The 27,339-nt window shown below is 48.2% G+C and overlaps 1 protein-coding gene across 7 annotated transcripts in view; it reads left to right on the top strand.

Moving 5' to 3' along the window:
* The window catches only part of LOC135906207 (putative phospholipase B-like 2), a 311,959-nt gene extending 287,098 nt beyond the window's left edge, over positions 1–24,861 (top strand). For all 7 annotated transcript variants that reach the window (XM_070528951.1, XM_070528954.1, XM_070528952.1 and 4 more), the window contains 2 exons: positions 17,179–17,341; positions 24,544–24,861. In XM_070528951.1, the coding sequence (XP_070385052.1) occupies positions 17,179–17,341; positions 24,544–24,738 (358 nt within the window). In that variant the 3' untranslated portion in view covers positions 24,739–24,861. The remainder of the gene's footprint in view (positions 1–17,178; positions 17,342–24,543) is intronic.
* The last annotated feature ends 2,478 nt before the right edge of the window (positions 24,862–27,339 follow it).

Raw genomic sequence — 27,339 nt, 5'->3', positions numbered from 1 at the left:
AGAGCATTTCCAACACGAGGAGATCCCAAGACTTTGCTTTCGTTCGCGTCGAAAGCACTGCTCGCACCAGCATCGTTTGCTTCTTCGAGAGGCCGGCTCTCCGCAATCGGCTCGTACATGCAGGGAGTAACGCCGAACTCCTCAGAAAAACGCGGTCTCTCGAAATTTTCCATTACCGTCACAGAAAAACAGCACCAAACTACCTGGCACCGCGCTTCATGTGTAGCGGCAGCGGTCGGCAGCGGCAGGGTTGACGTCACGAGGCGCACCGACCAATCACAGGCGGAAACGGGACGCGCGACCTGGGCGTGTCCGCTGCTGCACTTTTCGTCGAAATAAAATATATTTGCGCTTTCTTTCGCTCAATTTCGATACGATATTCGAATTCGGAGGGTTGAAAACCATTAGGTGCAGATGTTCACTCATTTTTTCTGGAAAACCTTTCAGCTTCCCTTTAAGACGCACCACGTGCACCACTTCAGATCATCTTGCCGAAGCGACGGTCATGTTTACACTCGCTGCCGTCTTCATTCGCCGCCAGCCTATATTGTTGCCTTTCACCCTCCTCACGGTTCACCATGGTGCTGCAGAAATACTGATTTCAAACCCAAATTCATACACTTTGGCTTCGCTCTGTGGCGAGACAATTGGTACCGTCGAGTCTGTGAGCGCTGACGCTATTGTGCATTTCCCTATGGCCGACGACGTAGATACTGCCAACGTAACAGCACTGACACCCCGTGTGCCATCTAACCGAGTACCACCGGATGTTTTTGTCGCTCCATTGCCGATGACCTCGAGCCGACACAACGTGAGCGACTAATTACTCTTTTAAATGATTTTCACGCCTCTTTTGACTGGAACCAAGCATCATTAGGCCGCACAAGTACCGTCTCTCACCACATTGATACGGGACATCACGCACCATTAAGCCAGCGTCCGTACCGCGTGTCATCCACCGAGCGTCGTGTCATCACCGAGCAAGTTGAAGACATGCTTGACCATGGTGTTATCAAGCCATCCTGCAGCCCTTGGTCATCGCCCTTAGTATTCATTAAGAAAAAAGATGGCTCGATTCGTTTCTGTCTGGACTATCGTCACCTCAACAAGATTGCACGAAAAGATATCTATCCTCTACCGTGCATAGATGACGCCCTGGATTGTCTGCATGGTGCTGAATTCTTTTCTTCTTTGGACTTGCGATCGGGCTATTGGCAAGTGCCAGTGGATGAATCCGACCGCTCGAAAACAGCTTTCATTACGCCTGATGGCCTGTATGAGTTTACAGTAATGCCATTCGGCCTCTGCAATGCGCCCGCGACATTCGAAAGAATGTTGGACAATATTCTGCGAGGCCTCAGATGGAAGACGTGCCTGTGTTATTTAGACGACGTGGTAGTTTTCTCCCCTGATTTCACCACTCACCTATCTCGTCTACGCGAAGTCCTTACTTCCCTTGCCACCGCCGGCCTTCAACTTAACTTGAAAAAGTGCTGCTTCCGCGCCCGCCAGCTGACCATACTTGGCCATGTTGTTTCCAAAGACGGCGTCCTTCCCGACCCTCACAAACTTCGTGCTGTCGCAGAATTTCCGCGGCCGACTACACTGAAAGAGCTCCGAAGTTTTATCGCCCTTTGCTCTTATTTTCGACGCTTTGTGCGCAATTCTGCCGGCATCATCGCTCCCCTGACGAAGCTCCTGGCTGGCCCAGGTGACCTTCGCGATTGGACTCCGGCATGGGACCAAGCCTTCACCTCTTTGCGTGGTCTGCTTACCTCACCGCCTGTTCCACGCCACTATGACCCGACTGCACCGACCGAAGTTCATACGGACGCCAGTGGCGTTGGTCTTGGAGCCGTCCTTGCGCAACGCAAGACTGGCTTTCCGGAATATGTGGTTGCATATGCGAGTCGTACCCTCAGGAAGGCAGGAACCAATTATTCCGTCACAAAAAAAGAAGGTTTGGGTATAGTTAGGGCGTTAAACGAATTTCGCCCTTACTTGTATGGCCATCCGTTCGATGTTGTGACAGACCACCACGCGCTCTGCTGGCTTGCGTCACTGAAAGACCCGTCAGGCGGTCTTGGACATTGGGCTCTTCGGTTCCAATAATTTGACATTCGCGTCATCTATCGATCCGGGTGCCAACATTCTGATGCCGATGCACTCTCCCGATCGCCCTTGCGATCCGACGAAACGCCACCCTCTCCCATAGAGTGCCTGGTTGCTACACTTGCTGTTACTGACATGCCGTCTGAACAGAGGAAAGATGCGTGGATTGTGTCTCTCATTGACATTCTTCACAGTTCTTCGATGACTACATGCCCTCGAGTACTTCGTCGCCAAGCCACCCATTTCGTGCTACGGGACGCCATCTTGTACCGCCGAAACTATCAGCCGGACGGTTGCAAATGGCTGCTAGTCATCCCTCGCCATTTGCCCTCCGACATTTGCACGTATTTCCACGCCGAACCACAACAGGCTCATGCTGGCGTCCTGAAAACCTACGAGCGGCTCCGCCAGCGCTACTACTGGCGCGGCATGTATTCTTATGTCCGTAAATACATTCTCTCATGTGTAGCCTGTCAGCGGCGCAAGACATCTCCTCATACGACAGGCCCTCTCCAACCTTTACCGTGTCCTGCACATCCTTTTGATCGGATTGGCATTGACCTTTATGGGCCTCTTGCATCCACTGTTAATCGAAATCGTTGGATAATTGTCGCAGTAGACCACCTCACAGGATATGCCGAAACTGCTGCACTTGCTTCGGCTGCTGCTCGCGACATCGCCGCATTCATGTTACGGCATTTCATCTTACGGCATGGCGCACCGCGAGAACTGCTCAGCGATCGAGGCCGTGTCTTCTTGTCCGAAGTTATTAATGAGCTACTCGCCGCTTGCCGCACTATTCATCGCACCACTACGGCGTATCACCCACAGGCTAACGGTCTAGCGGAACGATTCAACCGCACTCTTGGTGACATGCTCACCGTGTATGTTGCTTCTGATCATTCCAATTGGGACGATGTCCTCCCTTTTGTCTTTTGTGACGTACGCGTATAATACCGCCGTTCAGGCTACCACAGTCTTCTCCCCATTTTTCCTTCTTTATGGACGTGAACCATCCACTACTCTCGACACCATGCTACCATATCATCCGGATATTTCTGAATTCACCCCTCTTTCCGAAGTTGCTGGCCATGCTGAAGAGTGCCGCCAACTGGCTCGCACGTTCACGTCGGATACCCAAGGAATCCACAAAGATCGCCACGACAACGGGCAGCCCTCACAGTCCTTCGCCGTGGACTCTCACGTCTGGCTTCAGCTGCCCTTCCAATCTCCAGGCCTTAGCCCAAAGCTTGCTCCGAAACATCAGGGTCCGTACCGGATCGTCGCGTATACATCGCCGGTGAATTATGTGGTCGAACCGGGGATGCCATCTTCGGACAAACGCCGCCGTGGCCGCGAGACGGTTCACGTCAGCCGCCTGAAGCCGTACCACGACCCCCTTATCGTGTAATCACCTTAGGTCGCCAGGATGGCTCCCCTTCGCCGCGGGGGCAATCGTAGTGGGTAACGTGCATGTGGCGCTGTGCGGACTGCCACCGCTGCGGCGCGAGACCCGAGCTCGGGCTGCTGATGCGAACAGCTAGGACTCGCGATCAAGAGCCACTTGCGATCCCGCGTACGAGCTGCAATAAACCACCTTTCAATATATATATATATATATATTAACGCGATAGCGTTAAGGAGCTCGTGTCGCAGAAAAGCCGGTGTCGTCGGCGTCGGTGTCGGGTGTCGGCGTTTGCGGCGTTGACCGTGAGCGATAAATCACGGCAGGCGCTTCATAAATAAAAAGCAATTTCCAAGATTGGCCCGGTGGGAATCGAACCAGGGTCTCCGGAGTGTGAGACGGAGACGCTACCACTCAGCCACGAGTTCGATGCTTCCAAGCGGTGCAAACGCGCCTCTAGTGAATGCGGTGTTGCCTTCGAAACGAGCCGTGGAAAGTTATACTGCGGTGTATATCGGTAATTATGAACATGTAACGTACAGAAGTCACAATTACACGAGTTGCGAAGTGCGTTTCCGCTGCATTTCTTCTGCGCTTTCCGCACACGCAGAGCCATCTTGCGGCAAACACAGAAGACCCCCCTCCTCTCAATGTGCGGCGCTGCCCCGACAGGAGGCGCGCCGCGCGCGCATTGGGACCGCTGCCAGGCGCGTCGCGGGACTCCCTCTCCCCTGACGACGCTTCGCCGTGCTCCCGGTTTAGATAACTATCTATCTCTCTGCCCGTGCCGATCACGACGTTTGGCTGGCGCATATCGTTTCCCCTCCGAGACACCGAGTTCTTTGGTTCGTTCCGTTCGCTCAGGCGCACGTTTCGTTGCCACGCCGAACGCTGCGTTGCTCGACGCTCACCGCGTGATAGGTGGGCGCTAAGTCCGATGCGGGGCGCATCGTAAGTGATCGCTGTGCCGTAGCGCATTGTCGACCCCTTGGCGGGTCGACGGGAACGCTGTCGCGTCCCACTCTTGAAGGCGAAGCTTAAGCGTCCTCCAATTTTTGACAGGGGGTTTATTGCAGCTCGTACGCGGATATATATATATATATATATATATATATATATATATATATATATATATATATATATATATATATATATATATATATATATATATATATATTGTAGCGAAGAAGAGTGGCGCGCCCTATGGACGCACTATCTTCATCGGCCCGCCGGCGAAGAAGGGCTCGCGCTCCCGGTGTCTGACACTCGAATAAACCGCGTTATAGTTGGTGGAGGGGCGGGGTAGTACTTCCCTAACCACCCTGCAACTACGTTATCGGACACTGCCGGCCATCATGCCTGATGACGCCAGCCAAACACCTCCGGCATCGCCGACATTGATTTGTCCTGGCTCAGTGCGTCAACGCGATCCTCCCATCTTCAGCGGTTCCAACGAATACAACGTAGAAGATTGGCTCTCGATATGTGAGTGGGTGAGTGCCCACAATAAATGGTACGATGCTGCGAAGCTCAGTTACGTGAAATTCTATTTCACGGGTGTCGTTAGTGTGTGGTATCACAACCACGAATCCGACCTGAGCACCTGGCCAGATTTCAATGCGCGCATTACGCAAGTCTTCGGTCGCCCTGAGGTGCGGAACCTCCATACCGAAGAGCACTTGCGCAGCGGTTCCCAGAAATCCGGTGAAAACTTTACTACGTACACAGAAGACGTTGTGGACCTTTGCAAGCGCGTCAATCCATCGATGACTGAGTCTGACAAGATCCATCACGTAATGAATGGCATCAAAGACGACGCATTCCAAATACTCCTCTTGAAACGCCCGTGGACCGTGGTCGAAGTTGCTGAACTTCGTCAAAGCTACGACGAACTTAGGAGGCAACGTCTACTCACTCGACCTTCTTCAATCACCAATACTTCCATTGCAAGTTTAGCCACTGTGACTAACAACGACCATCTGTTTGGCAAAATCAAGGAATGTAAATGCTCCGAAGTCACCCGCCAGCTATCCCCACTCACCGCCGTCCCAGGGCCTACGCCATCCTTGGCTCCAACGTTGCGTCGGATGCTCCAGGAACAAGTGTCCGAAGCTATTCAGTCCCCTCATGCAGCGCCGCCATTGCCTACCTCTAAGCTACGCCGAGATTGAAGCACGACCACCTCCATCGACTTTTTGAGCACCACCGTTTGCTGCACTGCCACGTCCAATCCCTCCGGTGTACACACCCAGATCACCAGCTAGCACGGGACCCTGGCATACACCCGACAATTGCCCCGTGTGCTTCTTCTGTAGAATCCCAGGTGACGTGGCACGGCACTGTCACCGTCGCCTATGGCTTCAAGGTAATGACCAAGCTGTGCGCTCATACGTTTCGCCAGCTTCGTCCTTCTCCCCACCAAATGACTTGCACTTGCCGTCTATGAGCAACGTCATTCTTTCTGCGCATGATCGTCGCTCGCCATCCCCTCGTAGCCGCCCACTTTCCCCCATGCGGTGGCGTCCGGCCCCATCGGATCAGGAAAACTAGCTACCGCAGTTCAAGAGGCGAGAACTGCGTTCTAGTCGAACCACACAAAGCCTTGCTCTCTTCCGACGAACATAATCGAAGTATCTGTAGAAGGAGTCGTCACACTGGCATTAGTGGACACAGGCGCCGCCGTTTCAGTAGTTACGGAAGAACTTTGCCACAAGCTTAGAAAGGTAATAGCGCCCTTATCTGCGCTGTCACTCCGGACAGCAAGCTTCCAGTGTATTGCCCCTGTTGCCGCATGTACCACCAGCATCGTCATTCAAGGATACACGTATACGGTCCAGTTCGTCGTCTTCTCATCCTGTTCACACGACGTCATCTTGGGGTGGGACTCCCTTTCCGATCATCAGGCCATCATTGATTGTTCTAGTGCCAAAGTTGAATTTTCTCCGCTTCCCGATACCAGTTTACATGACCTTGACAATTTTGGTGACAAAGTGTCCGTTACAGAAGACGCCACGATCCCTCCGCACTCTTCTGTGACTGCGAACGCCTGCTATACTTTCGCCACTGACAAAATTGTCCTGTTTGTCCCATCGCACATTTTTGTTCGCCGACGATATTTCCTTCCCTTCGCTGTCCTAACCATCAGCGGTGGCTGCACGCGACTGCTCGTTTCCAACGCTAAGGCCACGCCCCTCGTCTTACGTCGTGGCGAGTGCCTTGGATGTCTTCAGCCTGCCGTTCCAGTGACCATCTTTGACGACCCTCTTGACAATAGCTGTTCAGACGTGAACTCATTGAATTATAGCTTGTCTTGTTCGCAGCCTACGCAAGACGTCTTCCATAGCTCAGTAGATGCCCTTCTCAACCCTAGGCAGCGTTCGCAGCTTCTCAGCCTTCTACCGAAATACCAATCTACGTTCGACTGTCAACAAGCCCCACTAGACTTTACATCGACAGTACGTCACGAGATCGACACCGGCACCTACGCACCACTGCGCCTGATGCCTTATCGTGTATCACCCGCGGAGCGTCGTGTTATTGAAAATCAAGTAAGCCAAATGCTTGACCGTGGAGTGGTTCAACCCTCTAATTGTCTCTGGGCGTCACCTGTAGTCCTGGTTAGGAAAAAAGATGGCTCAGTCGATTTTGCGTCGACTACCGCCGTCTTAATAAGATAACTCGCAAAGATGTCTACCCTATACCACGCATCGACGATGCTCTGAATTGTTTGCACGGCGCAAAGTATTTTTCTTCGCTCGATTTACGCTCAGGCTATTGGCAAGTGCCTATTAATCCTGCCGATCGCCCGAAGACAGCCTTCCTGACCCCAGACGGCCTATATGAATTCAACGTTATGTCATTCGGGCTTTGCAACGCCCCTGCTACATTCGAACGAATGATGGACCATCTCCTTCGTGGACTAAAATGAAAGACATGCCTATGTTACCTTGACGATGTCGTCGTCTTTTCTCCAGATTTTACCACACATCTGTACCTTCTCGAACAAGTCCTGCAGTGCATCACGGAGGCAGGCCTCCAGCCCAACTTGAAGAAATGTCGCTTTGGAGCCAAGCAGCTTGCAATACTCGAACACGTCGTATCGAAAGATGGCATACTACCCGATGCTTCCAAACTTCGCGCCAAAAGCGTGGCAGTTTAGGCGAGTTGGTATGTCATGAGTGCTTTAGGCTTGTAGCACAGCTCGGAAGAGCAAAAAATGAAGGAGGTAGGGGTAATCAAAGGGAACGGGAAACAGAGTGAGCGCTCACTCCGTTTCCCGTTCCCTTTGATTACCCCTACCTTATTCCTTTTTTGCTCTTCCGAGCTGCCCTACAAGCCTAAAACTTCGCGCCGTCGCCGAATATCCGAAGCCCACGTCCCTGAAAGAACTTCAGAGCTTTATCGGGCTCCTACTTGCGTCGTTTTAGCCGGAATTCCGCTTCTATTATTGTTGCCTTGATGACTCAGCTGCTTAACGGCTGCTTAACGGCTGCTTCACGGCGACACACGACTTTCTACTTAGACCACAGCGTGCGTCGATGCTTTTGAAACAATGCGGCGTTTGCTCACTTCGCCTCACGTACTGCGCAATTGCAACCCTACGGCCCCCACGGAAGTCCACACCGATGCCAGCGGCATAGGACTTGGTGCCGTGCTTGCAAAGCGAAAAAGTGGGCTTGACGAATACGTAGTAGCCTACGCAAGCCGAACACTAACGAAAGCGGAATCAAATTTCTCCGTCACCGAAAAGGAGTGCCTGACTATCATCTGGGCCCTTGGAAAATTGTAACCCTAACTGTACGGCCACCTCTTCGACGTCGTTACAGTTCACCATGCTCTATGTTGGTTACCAACTTTAAGAGATTCGTCTGGCCGTCTTGCGCGATGGGCTCTACGGTTACAAGCCTTCAGCATACGCGTCATTTACCGGTATGGCCGGAAACACACCAACGCAGATGCCTTCTCTCGGTCGCCTACACCAAGTAACATGACTTGCATTTCAGTCATCGAATCGGTGTTTTCGTCGCCTATCCACATCAACTGGGCTGCGTAGCAACGCAAAGATCCCTGGATTTCGGCACTTATGGATTACATTTGTGACACTTCAACAACACTCCCTTCGGGCGCTATCCGCCACTAAGCTTCTCATCTTGAATTGCGGGAAGGTATTTTCTATCGTCGAAATTACCCTTCCGATGGCCGCGAATGGTTATTAGTCGTCCTCCACCATATGCGCACAGATGTATGCTCCTCTCTCCATTCAGACCCGCAATGTGCCCATACCGGCCTCTTCAAGATTTACGCCAGGTTTCGCTCCTGCTTTTATTGGCGTGGCACACATACTTTTGTGCGAAAGTACCTTCGCACGTGCACAGCGTGCGAACGACGCAAGCTTCCTGCCCCTCGTCCTTCTGGTCCCTTGCAGCCTTTGTCCGTCCCGACCATTCGACCACGTCGGCATCGATCTCTACAGTCCTCTTCCCTGCACGTCAGCTATTGTCGCTGTCGACCTCCTCACCCGCTATGCAGAAACTTCGGCACTGCAAACAGCGACAGCCCACGACATTACGTCTTCCTCCTGCGTCACTTCATACTGCATCATGGGGCACCGCGGGAACTTCTAAGTGACAGAGGGCATGCATTTATTTCCGAAGTTCTTAACGCCCTTTTGACCGCGTGCCATACCGTTCATCGCACCACTACATCTTATCATCCGCAAGCGAACGGCATAATAGAACGGTTAAATCGTACTTTGGGGGACATGTTATCCATGTACATTACATCGGAACATATGAACTGGGACCTTGTTTTGCCATATGTTACGTACGCCTATAACACCGCTTCACAGGCCACAACGGGATTTTCGCCATTGTTTTTCGTATATGGCCGTGCGCATACCTGTACGCTCGACACCATTCTCCTCTACTGGCCTGACCCATCAGATGGCACGCCTCTGTCTGAAGCCTCCAAGTATGCCGAGGAATGCCGTCAGCTGGCCCTTTCGTTCACGGTGGATGACCAGAGTCTCCAAAAATTCCGTCGTGATGAAGACCGACCTCCTTGCACCAACCATCCGCACTCACTAGTCTGGCTGTGGATACCTTCAAGCACCCCTGGTCTATCCTCTAAACTCATCGCTCAATACCACAGTCCCTACCGCGTCGTACAACAGACGACGCCAGTCAACTACGTCGCCGAGCCGCCAACCCCATCTACTAACTTGAGCAGTCGCGGACGCGAGACAGTGCACGTCCAGAGGCTTAAACCTTATTCGACCCCCTTGTCCTCACTTCTCCTTGAGCCGCCAGGATGGCTCCTTCTTCCCCAGGGGGCAGTTGTAGCGAAGAAGACTGTCGCAACCTGTGGACGCGCTATCAGCATCGGCCCGCTAACATAGAGCGGCTCGCGCTCTCGGTGTCTGACGCTCGAGTGAGACGGTCACGTTTCTGAGTGCTCAATAAAACGCGTTACAATATATATATATATATATATATATATATATATATATATATATATATATATATATATATATATATATATATATATATATATTCGTTGCACTTCGGAAAGCTGCCCGGGCCCCAGCCTCCCTGCCTGCCCCCGGAGTAATGAAAACTTTCCTCCTATGCTGAGCACACACACAATTCATGCGAGACAGGATGTATAGAGCCCACTGACAGCATAACGTAACGGGGAGAGCTGCGACTTGTATACTACGCAGCCAATTATCACTAGCCATGAAGTCGTCGCACAGTGTGTCGAAAATTCTAGCGTGTGAGGCCAAAGACCCTCTTCACAATTCACCACGCATCAATAACGGTGGTGACGATGCTCGGGGACAACGGACTGCTCAGCGCAGTCTGGAGTATAGTCGCCGGGTGCGTCCACCTTCAGCATGGTGTGTCGGACGAAAAGCGCCCACACTCCATGACCTGTGCTGTATTCGGTAGCGCACAATGCCCTACGTACGGGTCGAACACTATTGGAGTGCGGGATATACGCACAAAATTTAAAACAAAGTACAAAACGAACGAGACTCGTGTTACTGTACGGGACGGCGTATTTTCCATACTACTCAGCCAACTTCGTTGACCGCCGCCAGGTCGCGCCATGGTGCGTTTCATCATCATTATCAGCAGCATAGTTACGTCCCCTGCAGGGCAAAGGCCTCTCCCATACTTCTCCAACAACCCCGGTCATGTACTAATTGTGGCCATGTTGTCCCTGCAAACTTCTTAATCTCATCCACCCACCTAACTTTCTGCCGCCCTCTGCTACGCTTCCCTTCCCTTGGAATCCATTCCGTAACTCTCAATGACCATCGGTTGTCTTCCCTCCTCATTACGTGTCCTGCCAATGGCCATTTCTTTTTCTTGATTTCAACCAAGATATCATTACCTCGCGTTTGTTCCTTCACCCAATCAGCTCTTTTCTTATCCCTTAACGTTACATCTATCATCTTTCCATAGCTCGTTGCGTCGTCCTCAATTTAAGTAGAACCCTTTTCGTAAGCCTTCAGGTTTCTGCCCCGTACGTGAGTACTGGTAAGACACAGCTGTTATAAACTTTTCTCTTGAGGGATAATGGCAACCTGCTGTTCATGATCTGAGAATGCCTGCAAAATGCACCCCAGCCCGTTTTTATTCTTCTAGTTATTTCAGGCTCATGATCTGGACCCGGAGTCACTACCTGTCCTAAGTAGATGTATTCCCTTACCACTTCCAGTGCCTCACTACCTATCGTAAACTGCTGTTCTCTTCCGAGACTGTTGAACATTGCTTTAGTTTTCTGCAGAATAATTTTTAAACCTACCCTTCTGCTTTGATTCTCCAGGTCAGTGAGCATGTACTGCAATTGGTCCCCTGAGTTACTAAGCAAGGCAATATCATCAGCGAATCGCAAGTTACTAAGGTATTCTTCATTAATTATTATCCCCAATTCTTCCGAGTCCAGGTATCTGAATACATCCTGTAAACACGCTGTGAATAGCATTGGAGATATCGTATCTTCCTGCCTGACGCCTTTCTTTCTTGGGATTTTGTTCCTTTCTTTATGGAGGACTACAGTGGCTGTGGAGCCGGTATACATATCTTTCAGTATTTTTACATACGGCTCTTCCACACCCTGATTTCGCAATGCTTCCATGACTGCTGAGGTTTCGACTGAATCAAACGCTTTCTCGTAATCAATGAACGCTATATATAAAGGTTGGTTATATTCCGCACATTTTTCTATCACCTAATTGATAGTGTGAATATGGTCTATTGTTGAGTAGCCTTTACGGAATCCTGCCTGGTCCTTTAGTTGACGGAAGTCTAAGGTGTTCCTGATTCTATTTCCAATTACCTTAGTAAACACTTTGTAGGCAATGGACAGTAAGCTGATCGGTCTACAATTTTTCAAGTCTTTGGCGTCCCCTTTCTTATGGATTAGGATTATCTTAGAGTTTTTCCAAGATTCGGGTACGCTGGAAGTCATGAGGCATTGCGTATACAGGGTGGCCAATTTCCCTAGAACAATCTGCCCACCATCCTTCAACAAATCTGCTGTTACCTGATCCTCCCCAGCTGCCTTCCCCCTTTGCAAAGCTCCCAAGGCTTTCTTTACTTCCTCCGGCGTTACCTGTGGGATTTCGAATTTCCCTAGACTATTCTCTCTTCCATTATCGTCGTGGGTGCCACTCGTACTGTATAAATCTCTATAGAACTCCTCAGTCACTTCAACTATATCATCCATATTAGTAATGATAGTGCCGGTTTGTCTCTTAACGCATACATCTGATTCTTGCCAATTCCTAGTTTCTTCTTCACTGCTTTTAGGCTTCCTCCATTCCTGAGATCATGTTCAGTTTTATCCATATTATACTTCCTTTTGCCTCTAGTTATGGTTCGTTTAAAACCTCTAACTTCGGAAAGTAGCGCCACGCTTTGAAGAATGCCGTCCCGTCCTCGCGCGCTCTGGGCGAGGCGGACACCTGCCTCCTTTGGCCTAATGACATCACGTGGGCCCTTGCGCCGGCTTCGTTTGTTTACACTTGCGCTTCAGCCCCAATTTCGCTTGACAAGTGTCTACGGTGTGGCGAGGAGCTCATATTAGTGCCGTTGCTTTTCTGTGTTGTTTCGGTTTGCGAACGCGTTGAACTCAGTTTTGTGGCAAATGTGACGTCGCTTCATGATATTTTCTGTCGCCATAATCCGCTGCGACTTCGTATGCCAAAATAGTTTCAGCAAAGACAAGAATCTCTTCTCGATATCGTCCGGTAAGCGCTACGGGTTAAAAAAAGACGTGGAGTCAACGAATCGGGAGGAAGAACTTCAGACCAACATTCTCCACATGACTGTACGAGGTGGTAGCGAGTCTCAACATAGTATATGCTAGGCTGGCGTAAATTGTTGTGGCCCATAAAGTAGTAGATATTGCACAGTTCACTGATGAAGTTGTCACTTGGCCGCACGCTTTCACAGGATTCCTACGTGACGTGTGCTTGGTTTATATAAGCAGTACGTTGTCGTAATGTCGCTTAATGTCGTAATGTCGTTGTCGTAATGACACCGACAGGCTTGAATTCGCATGCACGTGAGGCTGCATGCGGAAACGTGATTACGAAACCTTTAGGAATCTGCGCATTCCTTTTGAGAAAATTTGAGGGCCGTCATTGAAAACTAATCTTAGGAAAGCGACTCTCTGCATTTTGTGGTTACTACCTAGCCTTCTTTAGAGCGAATAGTTTTCTGTGCCTTTATTGTTCATGTTTTTCATTGGCGGTGAAACGCCGAATTTGCGATAAAAAGCAAAAGTGTGCGTGCTCTCCCGAAACCACGTTCGTCGCCGAACGGCAGCATCATAAGTATTTGAGACGTACGTGTTAATTCGTGTCAGCTTTAAAATGTGTGTTGTTTAAGGTTTGGCCGTGAGGACCCGAAAAGACAACGTGTGGTCGCCCACTCGTTCACTGGCTTGTTTAGTCGGCGTCCGCTCATTTGTGTAGTCGTTGGCTTACTCGTTCGTTCGCCTATTAGCTCGTTCGACCACTATGCCTCTGAGATACAGGTAATGAGACAACAAATGGTACCTGAATGTGCACGACTGCGTCATTTCACTTACCGAAATTTAGGCCGCGTCATAGTGTGACCATCCTTTGCGTGGTCATTTCAATAAATTCATATCTCGCAAATGTTATTTCGGAGCGAACGCAGCAGTCCTCAATGCATTCACCGTAGTGCAACTCGGTTAGCGACAAGTAAGCCACTTCGTAAACGGACGAGCTAGCAGCACACGATGAAATGTAATTCGTGATGAGTCAAAAACTTCAAAAAAGTAATGCAATTGCTTGAGCCTGAATCAAGCGCTGTTACCGCATTCCCGCTTCGCGATCAAATACTAAAAAACTGATTTCATTTGCTATATGCGCAGAATCCCGACTCGATGATCGGCTGCGGTTTTTTTTTGCTGCTGTTGTTGTTGACGTTGAGGCACGAGAAACAGAATAGCACCATCGCTCTCCTCTGAGCCTTTGCGCGTGCTTAGATTGGCAAGCACGCACGTTGGCGGCACTGTAGCTTGTAATACTCTTGCGAACCTTCAGACCAGAGTTCGTTCGTGCCCTCTGTTGGCCTTTGTGCGTCATACGCTCTGCGAATTCACATGGTAAGCACGGCTCGGATTATTTAGGCTACAGAGAGCTTGCTGTAGGTCAGAATGTAGGCATTCGATCGTACATGTTTTATTTACAACCATTCGGAAAAAGATCTTGTGACATGCACTTGACAAATGTTGCCTACCTAATTGTAGGGCATGCGATGCATTCGGAGTGGTCATGGCACAGCGTTGGCGCTCGTTCAGAAACATTTAAAAATGGTTATGAATACAAGAAATAAGAATACTGCCGTCACTTAATTAGTATAACCGTCCGTATAGAAATTCTATGCTGTAGACAAAGTTACTCGGAGTTAGAAAGCCAACGTGAACGCTTAAAGCGCAATGCCTTGCAATGTGTGTATTTGCTCTGCGAAAGGTCCTTTGCTACGCTCTAGCGGTGCAGGCGGCGACACGGTCGAGCAGGAGCGTGAAAGAGAACAGAAACGAGGAGGAATACAGGCGCAGGAGGAGAGTGTCGCTACTTTAGGAAGTTTAAGGGGTTTTAGGTGCGTTCAAAACTCCAGCGCATCAGCCACATGTTTGCACACTGGTAGCCCTTATTAGAACGCAAGCGAAAGCTTCTCTGTGCCTCGTGGTGACGTTAGTACTACCAGCACACTTAAACAGCGTACCAAGCGGATAGCGTCGAAGGTCGCGTAAACTATGCTCTGGAAATGCATTGTAGCTAGAAGCAACAAGAAGCGATCGCTTGTCGCTGGTGCCTCGCTTCACGCCAGCGTTCTCACATCGAGTTTATCGCCATCGAGTGAGACGTGTTCATGCTTGGCTTTGTGCACGACACCAAGTTCGTTAATTTAACAATGAAGCGAAGTTTTACTGTAATTTACACTGGCGATCCCACGTACAGCTGCTTAATTTACTTATTGCAGCTTTCTGATAATTTGCTGTCAGAATCAGTGCTCCACTTTTCAGGCGAAACTGCGACGTTTTTTAATGATATCAGCCCGTTTGACAAAGCTATGCTGAAGTAAATTCTAGGTGAATTCCTTTTATCTTTGTGCAGAGCTGGATTTATTATTTCTCTTTTGGTGACTGTTAACTCAGCATGTTTGTATAAAGATACAAGGAAGCAAAGTTGCTTTGAGAACGAAAAGATTGCTGTTGAAAATGCAGGTTATTAACATGCACAAGGTGGGTAGTAATTTTCGTACATGTTTCTAGCACGTTATCTTGCATACTTTACAGCCACACTGCGTGGCTGCCATCAGCCTGGGGTCAGTTTGGGTCGAAATCATTTTTCGTTGCTGATAAGTACAGAAACAAGCCCACAGAACTCTCTCACTAACTTTCTTAGACCCTCTGATCTTAACAATGCATTATCCTACCGGATGACTAGTAAATTCTGTAGCCGCCAGCCTACCCGTGAGCTCTTCTCGTAATGGCAAAGCCTTTCGCGCAGCTCAGAAAGACAGGGACGTCGCAGAGACACAAGACAGCGCTGTCTTGTGTCTCTGTCACGTCTCAGTCTTTTTGAATTGCGCTAAAGGCTTTGCCATTATGAGTAAACTGTACCAACTAGCCCAAGAATCAGCCTTGGTGATCTCTTCTGTATCTGCCACCTTGCATGAAAGGCTGCACCCAGAAAAAGGTAACTTACTTATAGACCGATGAACCTGAGATAAGTTTCTGACTTTGTGACTGATGAAATGAGTCCACAGAAATGCCCCACTAAATTTCTTGCTAGCTGTGAACTGCAGTGTAAATGTCTGTGACCGCTGGAGCCAGCAAGCTTTAGTAAACTGTCGCCAACAGCCCCATGATATTCAGAAGTAGTTGTTCCTGGTGCCACGGAAGAACAGCCACACTCGGCCTAAATGTCGTACCTTCCACCGAGACCGTCTGATGCAAGCGAACTATTAGGATGAATTTGTGTTCGTGTGGGACAGCTGAAGCAAGCCCACGCAAATAATAACGCACAATCATTCATCCCCCAAACCATAGCTGACTGGAATAACCTACCATCTGATATTGCCACTGAAGTTAACACCGATCAATTTCATGAAATGCTGTGGACTCATTTCAGAATTTGACGTCTCTGTGAGTCTTTGGTATTAGCTATTTTTTTTCACTGCTAATTTAATACCTTTGCATCTTGTGTGACATCGTATTGCAGTTCTTTCTCTTTCTGTATTGGTGTAAGAGTATTTTGTGGTGTTATTACTATGTTTGCTGAATTGTTTATTCTTAATATTTTTTTTTCATATGATTATTAGTGTGTTTCGTGTGCCCCCCCCCCCCCTATGTAATACCCTCTCCAAGAGGGCCTTTAGGGTACTTGAGTAAATAAGTAAATAAAATCCTCTGTTTACTTTTCATACGGGACAACTGATACAATGCATTTTTGTGTCTGTGACCGCTGAAGGCAAGCATGCTCCAAACCTTCAATTAATTGTGCAGTGGCCAAGGTACCTGTGACAGCTTCAGCAATATGTGGCTGTGGCCAGGTGCGATTGTGTATTGATGGTTAGAACATGAAAGACAAGGTTCAACTCCTTCATTCGTCGCGCTTTTCTCTGTAGCAACATAGGCGGATTTCACCCACTCTGGCGGCATTCAAGAGAAAGCTGCAGGTGTGTTTAGAGTACCCGAGCACGTCACAGTAGGCATGAAATCGCAAGTTCAAAAAAATACGAAGCATATACAAACGCCACTTTAATAAATTCGATTGTAGGAATTCGAAGGTGCGTTTTAACGCATACATCGAAGGGTACCGATCCGAAAGAGCGTGTGGTTACCCTTTGTGTATTTCCCCTCTTCTGTTTCTTTCTCTTTCTCAAGAGTTAATGGTGCTACATTCTTGGCGAGTTTTTTTCAGTAAAACGCAAACATTGAATTATTTCTTGCGAGTTGCGGGACAATGCTGATAAAAACTATGTTCTTGATACTTACATTCACCATACGGTTATAGCGAGTGATAGTACAGCCTAACTATATTGGTAGGATTACGAGGAGAGTTCGTTCATTTTACCCAACGTGCGAGGTTATGGTTCTTTCCGGCGCAGGTACAACAACTACGAGAACGATCCGCTGGCCGTGTGTGCCGCGTGCAATCCCAAGTACAATGCCGAGAATGCCCTGTCTGCACGGAGTGATCTGAACCCATCGGTGGGCCGGTACCCGTTCTTCGAGATGGGCCTGCGGCCGCACGGAGGAACTGATGCCAAGGTGAAGAAAAGATGACACGTTCGCCGTGAAATGCCTGTTTTGGTAGCCTATGCAACATGGCCGAAAGAAATAAGATAATAGCTAACTGTGTTCTGTACGTTATGGCATGTTTTATCAAGAGGCAAAGTAGACACGCGAAACAGAGAGGAGCAATAAGGCACACGATACTCTTGGAAATGCAGCGTGCGAATTATTTTTTTTTCTAGACCGAATTGGATAAAGTAGAAAAGTAATAGAAGCGAATCGATTACTCCTAGTTCGATTAACTCACAGGCGTTCTCGCCATCGATATTCCCGTCTTAGTATTGGGGGCGAGGACTTACGGAATTGCCATCTGTCGGATGCGCCTCCCTTGCATAGTATGAGGGATCACGCGGCGCGCTCCTCACAGGCTTGGCTTATGACTCAATAACACCGCGTGGCAGTCCTCCTGGACATTTCTGTATGTACTCTCAAAACGATGGAAGCTTTTTTACTGTCGAAATAATAATCTTGCGCAAACTGAAAGCAAAGCATAGTTTACAGACGCTATCTCTTTACCGAATACTTACAGCGAACGCCACTGCGCGCTGTCGCCGCGATGGAGTCTCCTGAATCGGCTTCTTGCGTGAAAAGTAGGCGAACGCAGACAGCAAGCTATGTGAAACATGTTTTTTAAGTGGCCTGTCTGTATAACGAAATTGAGCATAACAGAATGGTGCCTCAACGCAGCGATCGTACGAGTCCGCTGTGACCGACTGCGCCTCTGCATGCATTTCCGCGCACAATGCTTGGCGTTTGCTGCGTGCGCGTTTTCGCACCGTGCCGTGTGTTTTAGGCTGCGGAATATGAGCATTTGACAGTATACAAGCAACCATTGTTGCGTGGGCGCTATGAGAGCTGTTAAAAAATAATTTCTTTATAGACTCCGATACCTACGGCGACTCTGATGTGCCGTCACGACGATGCAATCTTTTTTTGTTTCTTCTAAATTCTTGGACCTTTCAACATTAAGTCTCAGGTTGCGTCACTCGGACTGTATGCTTATCGGTCTTCTAAACGTGCGATTTACCGCTTCTGTTTCGTAATCTAGTGTATTAATTCATAACACAAACATGACCATATTACACGTCTTTTTACAGCAAAGCTGCATGCCTCTACCGTCCATGGAAATTTTCGTGCCGTTGGCGTGGTAAGCGAAAAACTCCCCATACGTACGTGGGCCGATCCCAGAGATTGTGAAATGCTGGGCAGACCCGCGGCAGAGGTGAAGCAGGCGTTAAGCGCACCCCATACATTAGCCGATCTCGAAAATAGTGCAATACCGGCCCGACCCATGGCTAAAGTGCAGTTCGCCATTAAGGGGCCCACATACACAGTTTTGCTGGTCATCCTTCTTCACAGAGCGGAAGAGCACTGAGATTTTTTAATATGCTTCTTACCGCTCCCTTTCCCTTCCAGTGAACTTTCCAGTATCTAGCATCAACAATTTAATAGACCAAACCTTCATTAAATAAGCCGGGCAGCGGCCACGGGCGAGCGCCGAAGTGCGCGTTAACTGCTATTCACCGAACATAGCAGTCCCGGTGCCGTAGCATAAATCTTCCTCGCGTCTGTGCTTGCTGCGTACCCGAGTTGTAGCCGATGGCTGTTTGCCGGCTCTAACTTTCGCGAGCCAAGCTTCACGCAGCATCTTGTCCTGTGGCTACGTGTGAATAAGGCTGACACCGGGCTCCGTTGCGTACGTCCGCCACTGCGGCACCGAGCAGTAGCCTACCATGCTGCACGGCTCCAAAGGCAGCCATTACCTATTATAGTGCTTTCAAATGCTGTCAAGCAGACACCCAAAGCAGGAAAGCCTCCCCACTTAATCATAATCACTGCGCAAGTAGAACTTTAAACTTTCGTTTTCAGCTCGCTTCGGCGCTTCCGAAGCAGCCTACGTTGCCGCTGTGTCCGCGTGATCCCTCATGCGATGTCACGCTGATGGTGGCGCGAGCTTTTCCAGTGGTGGAGCTCCCCCAATAGTGCGCGAGGACATATGGTGGCGCCACCTGCCCCTCATGTGGTACGAGGGATAGCACTGCGCGCTCGTCACATTAGGCTGCTGGCGCTCAAACGAAGCACCGCGCATGGGTGCCCTTCTGGACATCTCTGTGAGGGCCCTTTAATGCGCGTGAAGTTGGTAACTGCCAAATGACTGGCCCTGGTAAAACTGCAAACAACAGGTCACAACCGCCGTTTCTTCACAAAATAGAACACACGGTCACTGTGCGCGGTCACTGCAATAAAGTCCATGGAGCCGTTCCTAATAAGAATAGTGTTTTCCTTCATTCGTGTCACTTTGCGGTACCTCTAGGTAGGGTCCTGTCTTGCCTCGCTTTACTAAATACAAAATAATATCTGAATCGAACCTTGCAGTCGACTTTAGCAGCCTCGTTCCCTACCATTAGGCAACGATTGCATGCACAAATTTCTTGTTCCAAAACGAACCAGTTCTTTCAAACACTCGGAGGTACACCACACAAAACTTTCTCGCCTTCTTTCCTGCTAGTGGAAGGGCAGATAACGGTACGGTCGTTCTTAGGGCCTATATAGTCGAAAATGTACACCTCAGTGCATCGTAGAATGCAGAGTCGCCGGGATCAAATCATTTCGGCCACCATGTACGTAGACCTTGCTTTATTTAACGTGGCAACTTTGTTGACCCTTTCTTTAAAGAAAGGAAAATACACTATCGTGTATTGTTAAGGCGCTCGCAGGAAAAAAAAAATGTCGACACTTTCATGCGCCAATAGAGAGTGAAATACGCAGCAAAGCGCACAGCATACAGCTCTGAGGTCTTTATGTGGGACCATGGCAGAATGGCTTCCCGCTGATCCGGTTATCGGGTGAATTTTCGATGTTCAATTGAAACAAAAATAAAATAAAAATCTTTATTGGCTCAAATTAGGAACATGACAAGTGCGAAATCTCACACGCACAACAGCTTTTTCATTTCATTTCATTAAATTTCATTTTTATTTCCTTAAAGACCCCCTGCAGGGGGTTTTACATAAGGGGTGGGTTTAACGTGAGAAAGTAAAACATTTTTTTTTTCATGATGACAGGTGGGATGTAACTTTTTCTAGGAGGTTGATGGGCAGGTGATGGCTACAATTTCATGGGGAAGGTCGTTCCAGTCGCTTGCTGTTCGGAGGAAGAATGGCTTGGAAAATGTACTCTTACGGGCACGTTGGCGTGAGACTTTCAGCGGATGACCAATTCGGCGAGACGTGCGTGATGGCGGTGCGCAGATGTATGGCTGCTGTCTGAGCTGGGAATAATAAAATTTGTGAAATAGGCAGAGGCTAGAAACACGGCGACGGAGGGAAAGACTGCATAATTGGGACTGTAGTTTGAGAGATGAAACACTGATACAGGATGAGTATGAGCGGTGAATGAAACGGGCGGCTCTGTTTTGCACAGCTTCTAATGAGTCGATGAGGTAAGCTTGCTGTGGATTCCAGATGGCGGATGCATACTCAAGTTTTCGCCTGAATAATGATCTATAAGCAAGAAGCTTTACATTTTGAGGGGCGTCGTGAAGATTACGTTTAAGAAAGCCTAGTTTTTTATTCGCAGATGATATTAGCTTTGTTACGTGCTCGCGCCATGATAAGTCATTGCTGATAGTGATGCCGAGGTAAGTAGAGGACGAAACGAGTTCGACAGGGGAATCGGAAATCTTGTAAGTAAATAAATGCGGGTTGTGACGACGATTAAAAAGACATGAGTTTGCACTTATTGGGATTAAGCGTCATCGACCAGTGATTGCACCATGATTGAAGGCGGTTAAGATTGTCCAGAAGGGATTCTTGATCAGCGGCATTAGTAACTGGGGCATAAATAACGCAATCGTCGGCGAACAGACGGACATGACGTGATAAATTTTGTGGTAGATCATTAATATAAATTAAGAATAGGAGGGGGCCAAGGACAGTTCCCTGAGGAACGCCCGATGTTACTGGTAGACAGACGGTTAGAGGAGTAGTTGTTAATAGTAACGGACTGTGAACGATGTGTGAGGAATTCTTTTAACCATGCAATAATTTCTCGATGCAAGTTTGGTGTGGACAGTTTTAAGAGTAGACGTTGATGAGGTACCTTATCGAATGCTTTGGCAGTCTAAAAAGATGGCGTCGGTTTGTAAGTTAGCATCAAGGTTGGAATGAAGATCGTGAAGAAAGATGGCAAGCTGTGTCTCACATGATTAACCTTTTCTAAATCCATGTTGGCATGGAGTGAAAAAATTTATAGAGTCTAGATGCTGCAGTATCTGGGAGTAGATGACGTGTTCCATTAGTTTACAAGGGATGCTAGTTAGGGAAATGGGGCGATAGTTGAGTGGAGAGTCTCTGTTACCTGATTTGAAAACAGGAACGACCTTCCCCATCTTCCAGTCTTCTGGGATGATACCTGTGGTGAGTGACTGAAAAAACAATAAGCATAAAAACTTAGATGAAATGTCCTTAGTGTTTTTGAGAAACTTAGTGTTAATTTCGTCCGTTCCGGCTGACGATGAAAATTTCAATTTGTCGATTGCGCACGAAATGCCATTTGGATGAAAAATTATGGCTGGCATTGCTAGTTCAGCAATGGAGGGTGGTGAAAGGAATGTATCTTCAGGTTCTTTCGGGAATACTGATGAAAAGTCAGTATTAAATATACTGGCACACTGAGCATCACTAACAGAGTAACCGTTATCATTAGTAAGGGTGATGTCATGCAATTTCTGGGGATTTATCACGTTCCAAAATTTTCTCGGGTTAGTTGTTATCATCTTTGGTAAGTCGTTATGAAGAAAGAAACGTTTCGCGCTTTTCACTGCTGCCAAGTACACATCTTCAGCGCTGTAGTATTTTTCCCATGCAGAAGAGATGGGTCTAAGTTTAGCTGCACGGTACAGCCACTGCTTTTTAATTTTTAGTGTTTTGAGCGTTTTATTGAACCAAGGATTTTGGGAATCAGAGATGATAGTGCACTTTGGAATGTATCTGCTCGTTAGATCACTAATTTTGCGTTTGAAGATTGACCAGTTTTCGTTGACTGTATGCTGATGGAAGTGAAGTTCAAAAGTGGGTAAGAGGGAGTTTAATTCATTATTTACTGCTACGTAGCCGGCCTTCTCCTAAAGCTTTATTGTTTTTTTGGACACTTTCCTTTGAACGGGAGTAATGTTAAATGAGGCGTGGATAACTTTATGGTCACTGATTTCCCTCAGGTAAGTAATAGAAGCTAAGGTCTCAGGATGACTAGTTAGAATGAGATCAAGAGTGTTTTGTAAAGTCTCTGTGATGTGAGTTGGCTCAGTTATTAGCTGTGAAAGATTAAAATTGAGACATACGTCGACAAATTCTCGAGGCTCTTGAGAAACGGTCACGTGAAGTTGGTGCCAGTTTATAGAAGGGTAGTTAAAGTCACCGAAAAGAATAATTCGTGCACTTGGATACCTAGTTGGTAATTGTAGCAAAACACTGTTAAACTCACGGAGGAAGTCAGGGCTATTAAGGGACGGTCGATAGCAGCCACCAATTAGTGTTGTTATTGGCGCAGTGCGGCAAATGAGCCACATAATTTCAAGGTAAGATGTGATGTTGACAAGCGAGAATGGTAGTTCTCGATTAACGGCGACTAAAACACCGCCCCCTCGAGAACCCTCGCGGTCGTTGCGAAAGAGGCCAAAATTGGGCAAATCATGCAGAACTTCGGAATCGCTGATGTTTTCGTTGAGCCACGTTTCTGTTAGTACGAGTATGTTGCTTCCGGACGACGATACAAGGTTAGATACAAGGTCTCGTTTGGGAAGGAAGCTGCGTATATTTGTGAAAATCACGGAATGGCAAAGGGTGGTTCGGGAGTTGGTTCTAGGATGACAAGCTGATAGAGGGTATTGTGGGGACCGGCGCCGAAAAGTTATCTGCTATGCGAATTCCTTCACTGTGTTAGTCGTTTCGTCGAAGTAGCGCTTGGGCCCGATATGAAGCGTCTTATAGCGGAGCGAGAATTTATTAGTTGTTTCTTTTGCAAATGCAACCAAGTGCTTTCGAATATTTTGGACGCGGTGGGTATAATCTTCGCCTACACTGAATTTCGTTCCTTTAAATTTGGGCCCTTTAGATAGAATGGTTAGTTTTGCCTTGGATGATATGAATTTGACAATGATATGGCGTAGATGGTTTGGGGTATGACGGCCGAGCCGGTGGGCACGCTCTATATCTCTGGGATCCAAGGCTATTTCCAGGTGTTCTAAGCAATGATCAGTGATCATTTTTTCAGACTCGGCATATGTTTCACGGGGGGATGAGTCAGGCAGACCGTAGCAAATTAGATTGTTCCTGCGGAAGCGGTTTTCGGAATCGTCAAGACGAAGCTGCAAGTCTTGAACCAAAAGAGCTGTCTGGCTAACTGTTGACTGAATGATTTCAACGTCAGATGTAACTGTAGACAGATTCTGGAAACGTTCTTCGAGTTCAGGGAGGCGGGTATTGAAATGGGATATCGCTCTGTCGATTGAAAGCATACGTCCTTTTATATCTTGCAGGTATATCTCACAGCTCTTTACAATATCACCAGGTAATTCCGTTAAGTGCAGGCTGCACAGTTCCGATCGCACGGTAACTTTTCCTGCGGTTCGCAGAGTGGGGTCTGCAGGATTGTGATGAACTGGGCTGGTTGGTGCTTTTTTTGTGGGGGGGGGTAGGAATCCAAAGTGCCAAATACGTAAAACCATGTAGTCAACTCTGCGTCGCCGTCATGTGCGCTCTTCGTCAATTTTTCTCTATTCGAGTTTTCGGGTTCACAGCTCACAGAAGCATTTGCACACGGGAACGATAAAGGGAAGTGGGACAAAATGTTTCGTAAGTCCTATTACCTTGCACAATCCTAAGACAATGGCTCCCTTGTCACTTCCCAAAATGCATCCATAAGTGCGACAAAACTCTGTCGCTCTGCTGCTACCTCATGCCTTTGTGCCTGTAGAATCTTCGTTGGCAGCGAGAATCGGTTCCCTGCAAGTCTAATACTGCGCTGGAGGCGCAGCTCCGCGAGAATGTGAATAGACTCACTTTACTCACAATTAAACTGATACCTAGGCATTTATTTTTAACAAGACATCAATTTTGGAAGAAAGTATTTTATAATTTTTGTCTGAAATTCTTCATGGTGAGACTGCCCTTGCGCAGGTAGTGAATTCAACGATGATGGCTCGCCACAGCCTGTGGACCCAGTGTGGCCCAACCTGGTACGAGAAACAAGCCTTCTCCTGGAGCTCGTCGCCATTCGCGTCTGTGCCGCATGTTGGACAGCCGGACTATTGGAGCTTTCCGCCTGCGGTTAAAGAGTGGCCTGATCACGTGACACTGAACAGCAGAGAGTGACCCTCCCTCCTGTGAACGCCATCAGGCTGCCATCGTAGAATATGTATAATTTCGTTTAGTTGATTACATGACGATTGATGCTAAAAATTTGTACTTTTTTAATGATAAATAAAAACCTGCACACCTGAACGATTCATTTGACTATGTGCTTTCGTAGACAGCAGCAGCCCCTCTCACCGAACGCTGTTATCTCTTAAAGAATAACCACTTGCCGATCATGGCCTTCGAGGTCACACAGCGCGAGCCCGCGTTGCCTGATCTCAGAGGACGTGTCGTGATGTCCATAATGTCGCTTTCGTTCACTGGAGTTGAGCCTGCTGTGGCCTCAGTAATTCATAAACAGACGTCACCACTCTAAGGTGCTGTAAGGTGCACACAGGATGAAGAATACATTTACGGAAGAAGCGTATCATTTGGCGGACCATGGAAGGCCTAGTATTGATCAAAGTAAGCCACCCGATGGCTTTTATATCGATGGCCTTTGACCAAAGGCAAAGCAAGGAATGGCAGCGCGTTCATCTTTTGGAGAAAGGTGACATTAGTTCATGTGGGGTCCAGAGGTGACATTAATGCTAGTAACAATTTACTTTATGATGGGTACGTAGCTAGTGATGTTTTATATGATGATTAATGGCACAAAGCAAAACGCCAAGATGACGTCAAAGAGTTTTGTTGAATAGTGGCGCGTACCCAGTGGCCCAAGTTACGAGGGACGTTCAAAAAGTAAGTTTTGTCACTTAATTTCACAAATAAACTTTATTGCACAAATGTACACAATGGCATCATGAGCTATGCAACTTGCACTATTTTTCAACATTGTCATCACCGACATTGGGACATTTGTAATAGCGTGTAATCAGTTTGAAAAAAAGAAACACTCAGGTGAAAATTAGGGCCCCACGATGCAAGGAATTGTCACACAGCCTGCTCCACCTGAGAACTGTTCTGGAAGTGACGTCCCGAGAGTGCAACTTTCAATGCAAGGGAACAGGTATTCATACCGGATAATAGTGTCACGCGATACTGACGGTGAAGTAGGCAGCAAAACTGTGACTGGCGAAACTACTGTTTTATTGGGTGAACATGTGCCCTCAAAAACAGGCGACACTCAAAGCACAACGATAGCGGCGAACACAGTCAGCGATCGTCGAAAATCTGATCTGCCGGTCAAGCTCATCGGCTTTTTGGACGAGTCATCGAAGGTTCCACAATAATCGAGGGTACCCGAGTGTCCTCTAGAAAGTTCGACACAATTCGCGTCACAGATGCAATCAGATTACACAAGCTTCAGTGACAACAGAAACAACGATAACAATCGAGAAACGTCTGAGACATAGGGCACGTCCCGCAGTGAGCCATAACATTTCTCAGAAGGTGAAAAGTGCTTTCCTGTACGAGATAAACAACGCCAACTATCAAGGCCCCCCCGTCTCAAAAAGCATCTTCCCGATGTTACAAACATAACAGGAGAGCGAAACAGAAAATGAAGCTTATTAAACAAAAGTAACAAAACACATAAAAGGAAAGGTCCAAAGTAACACAGACCACCCCACGCCCCCCCCCCTCCCTGAAAAAAAAACTCCAAAATTCATCTATGAAAATTCCCAAAGTGTGCTAGGGCTGTTCAAACATCTTCAGTCGCATAGCATGGATGATTTCAGTCGGGAGCGTCGCCGCTGTGGTGGCAAAATGCCGTCTGGCACGACCTATAGTCGAGAGCAGCGCAAAAGCTTCTCGCTGAGTCCTCGTCGGCGTGTCCGGGTCCAAACCCAAACACGGTCGCCGGCCTGGTACTCGACTCAGCGTCGTCGAAGGTTGTAGTCTCGGCTGTCGGTCCTCTGCTGATTCTTGATCCGAAGCTGGCAAGCTGTCGGGCGTGTTCGGCGCGCTGGAGGTAGGTGGCGACGTCAATATTCTCTTCGTCAGTAACGTGCGGCAGCATGGCGTCGAGGGGCATCGTAGGGTTCGTGCTATAAACCAGCTTGAACGGCGTCATGTGTGTTGTTTCAGCAAAAGTTACGCATGTATGGCATGGCCGCATCCTACGTCTTAGGCCCGACGTCCACGTACATTGCTAGCATGTGGAGGAGGGTCTTGTTCGAATGCTCCGTAAGACCATTCGTCTGCGGGTGGTAGGCAGTTATCCTCCTGTGGCTTGTTTAGCTCCATTGCAAAATGGCTTGGTGAGCTCTGCTCTACAGGCCGTTCCTCTGTCGGTAATGAGGACTTTAGGGCGCCGTGTTGCAACAGGATGTTCTCGACGAAGAATTTCGCCACTTCGGCGGCGCTACCTTTCGGCAGAGCTGTAGTCTCAGCGAAGTGGGTGAGGTAGTCAGTCGCTACGGCGATCCAATTATTTCCGGATGTTGACGTCCGAAATGGTCCCAACAAATTCATCCCAATCTGCTCAATAGGTCGGCAAGGAGGTTCGATCGGCTTTACTAATCTCGCTGGCCTTGTCAGTGGTGTCTTGCGTCACTTACAGTCTCGGCATGTCATGACGTAACGGGCGACGTCGGCACTCAGTCGCGGCCTGTAATACCTTTCTTGTATCCTCGGCAGCATCCGAGAGAATCAGAGGTGCCCAGCAGTCGGATCGTC

The sequence above is a fragment of the Dermacentor albipictus genome, unplaced genomic scaffold, assembly GCF_038994185.2.
Source record: "Dermacentor albipictus isolate Rhodes 1998 colony unplaced genomic scaffold, USDA_Dalb.pri_finalv2 scaffold_16, whole genome shotgun sequence".
NCBI classification, from domain to species: domain Eukaryota; kingdom Metazoa; phylum Arthropoda; class Arachnida; order Ixodida; family Ixodidae; genus Dermacentor; species Dermacentor albipictus.
The sequence above is the reverse complement of the archived record's forward strand: the minus strand, read 5'-3'. Positions and strand labels throughout refer to the sequence as shown.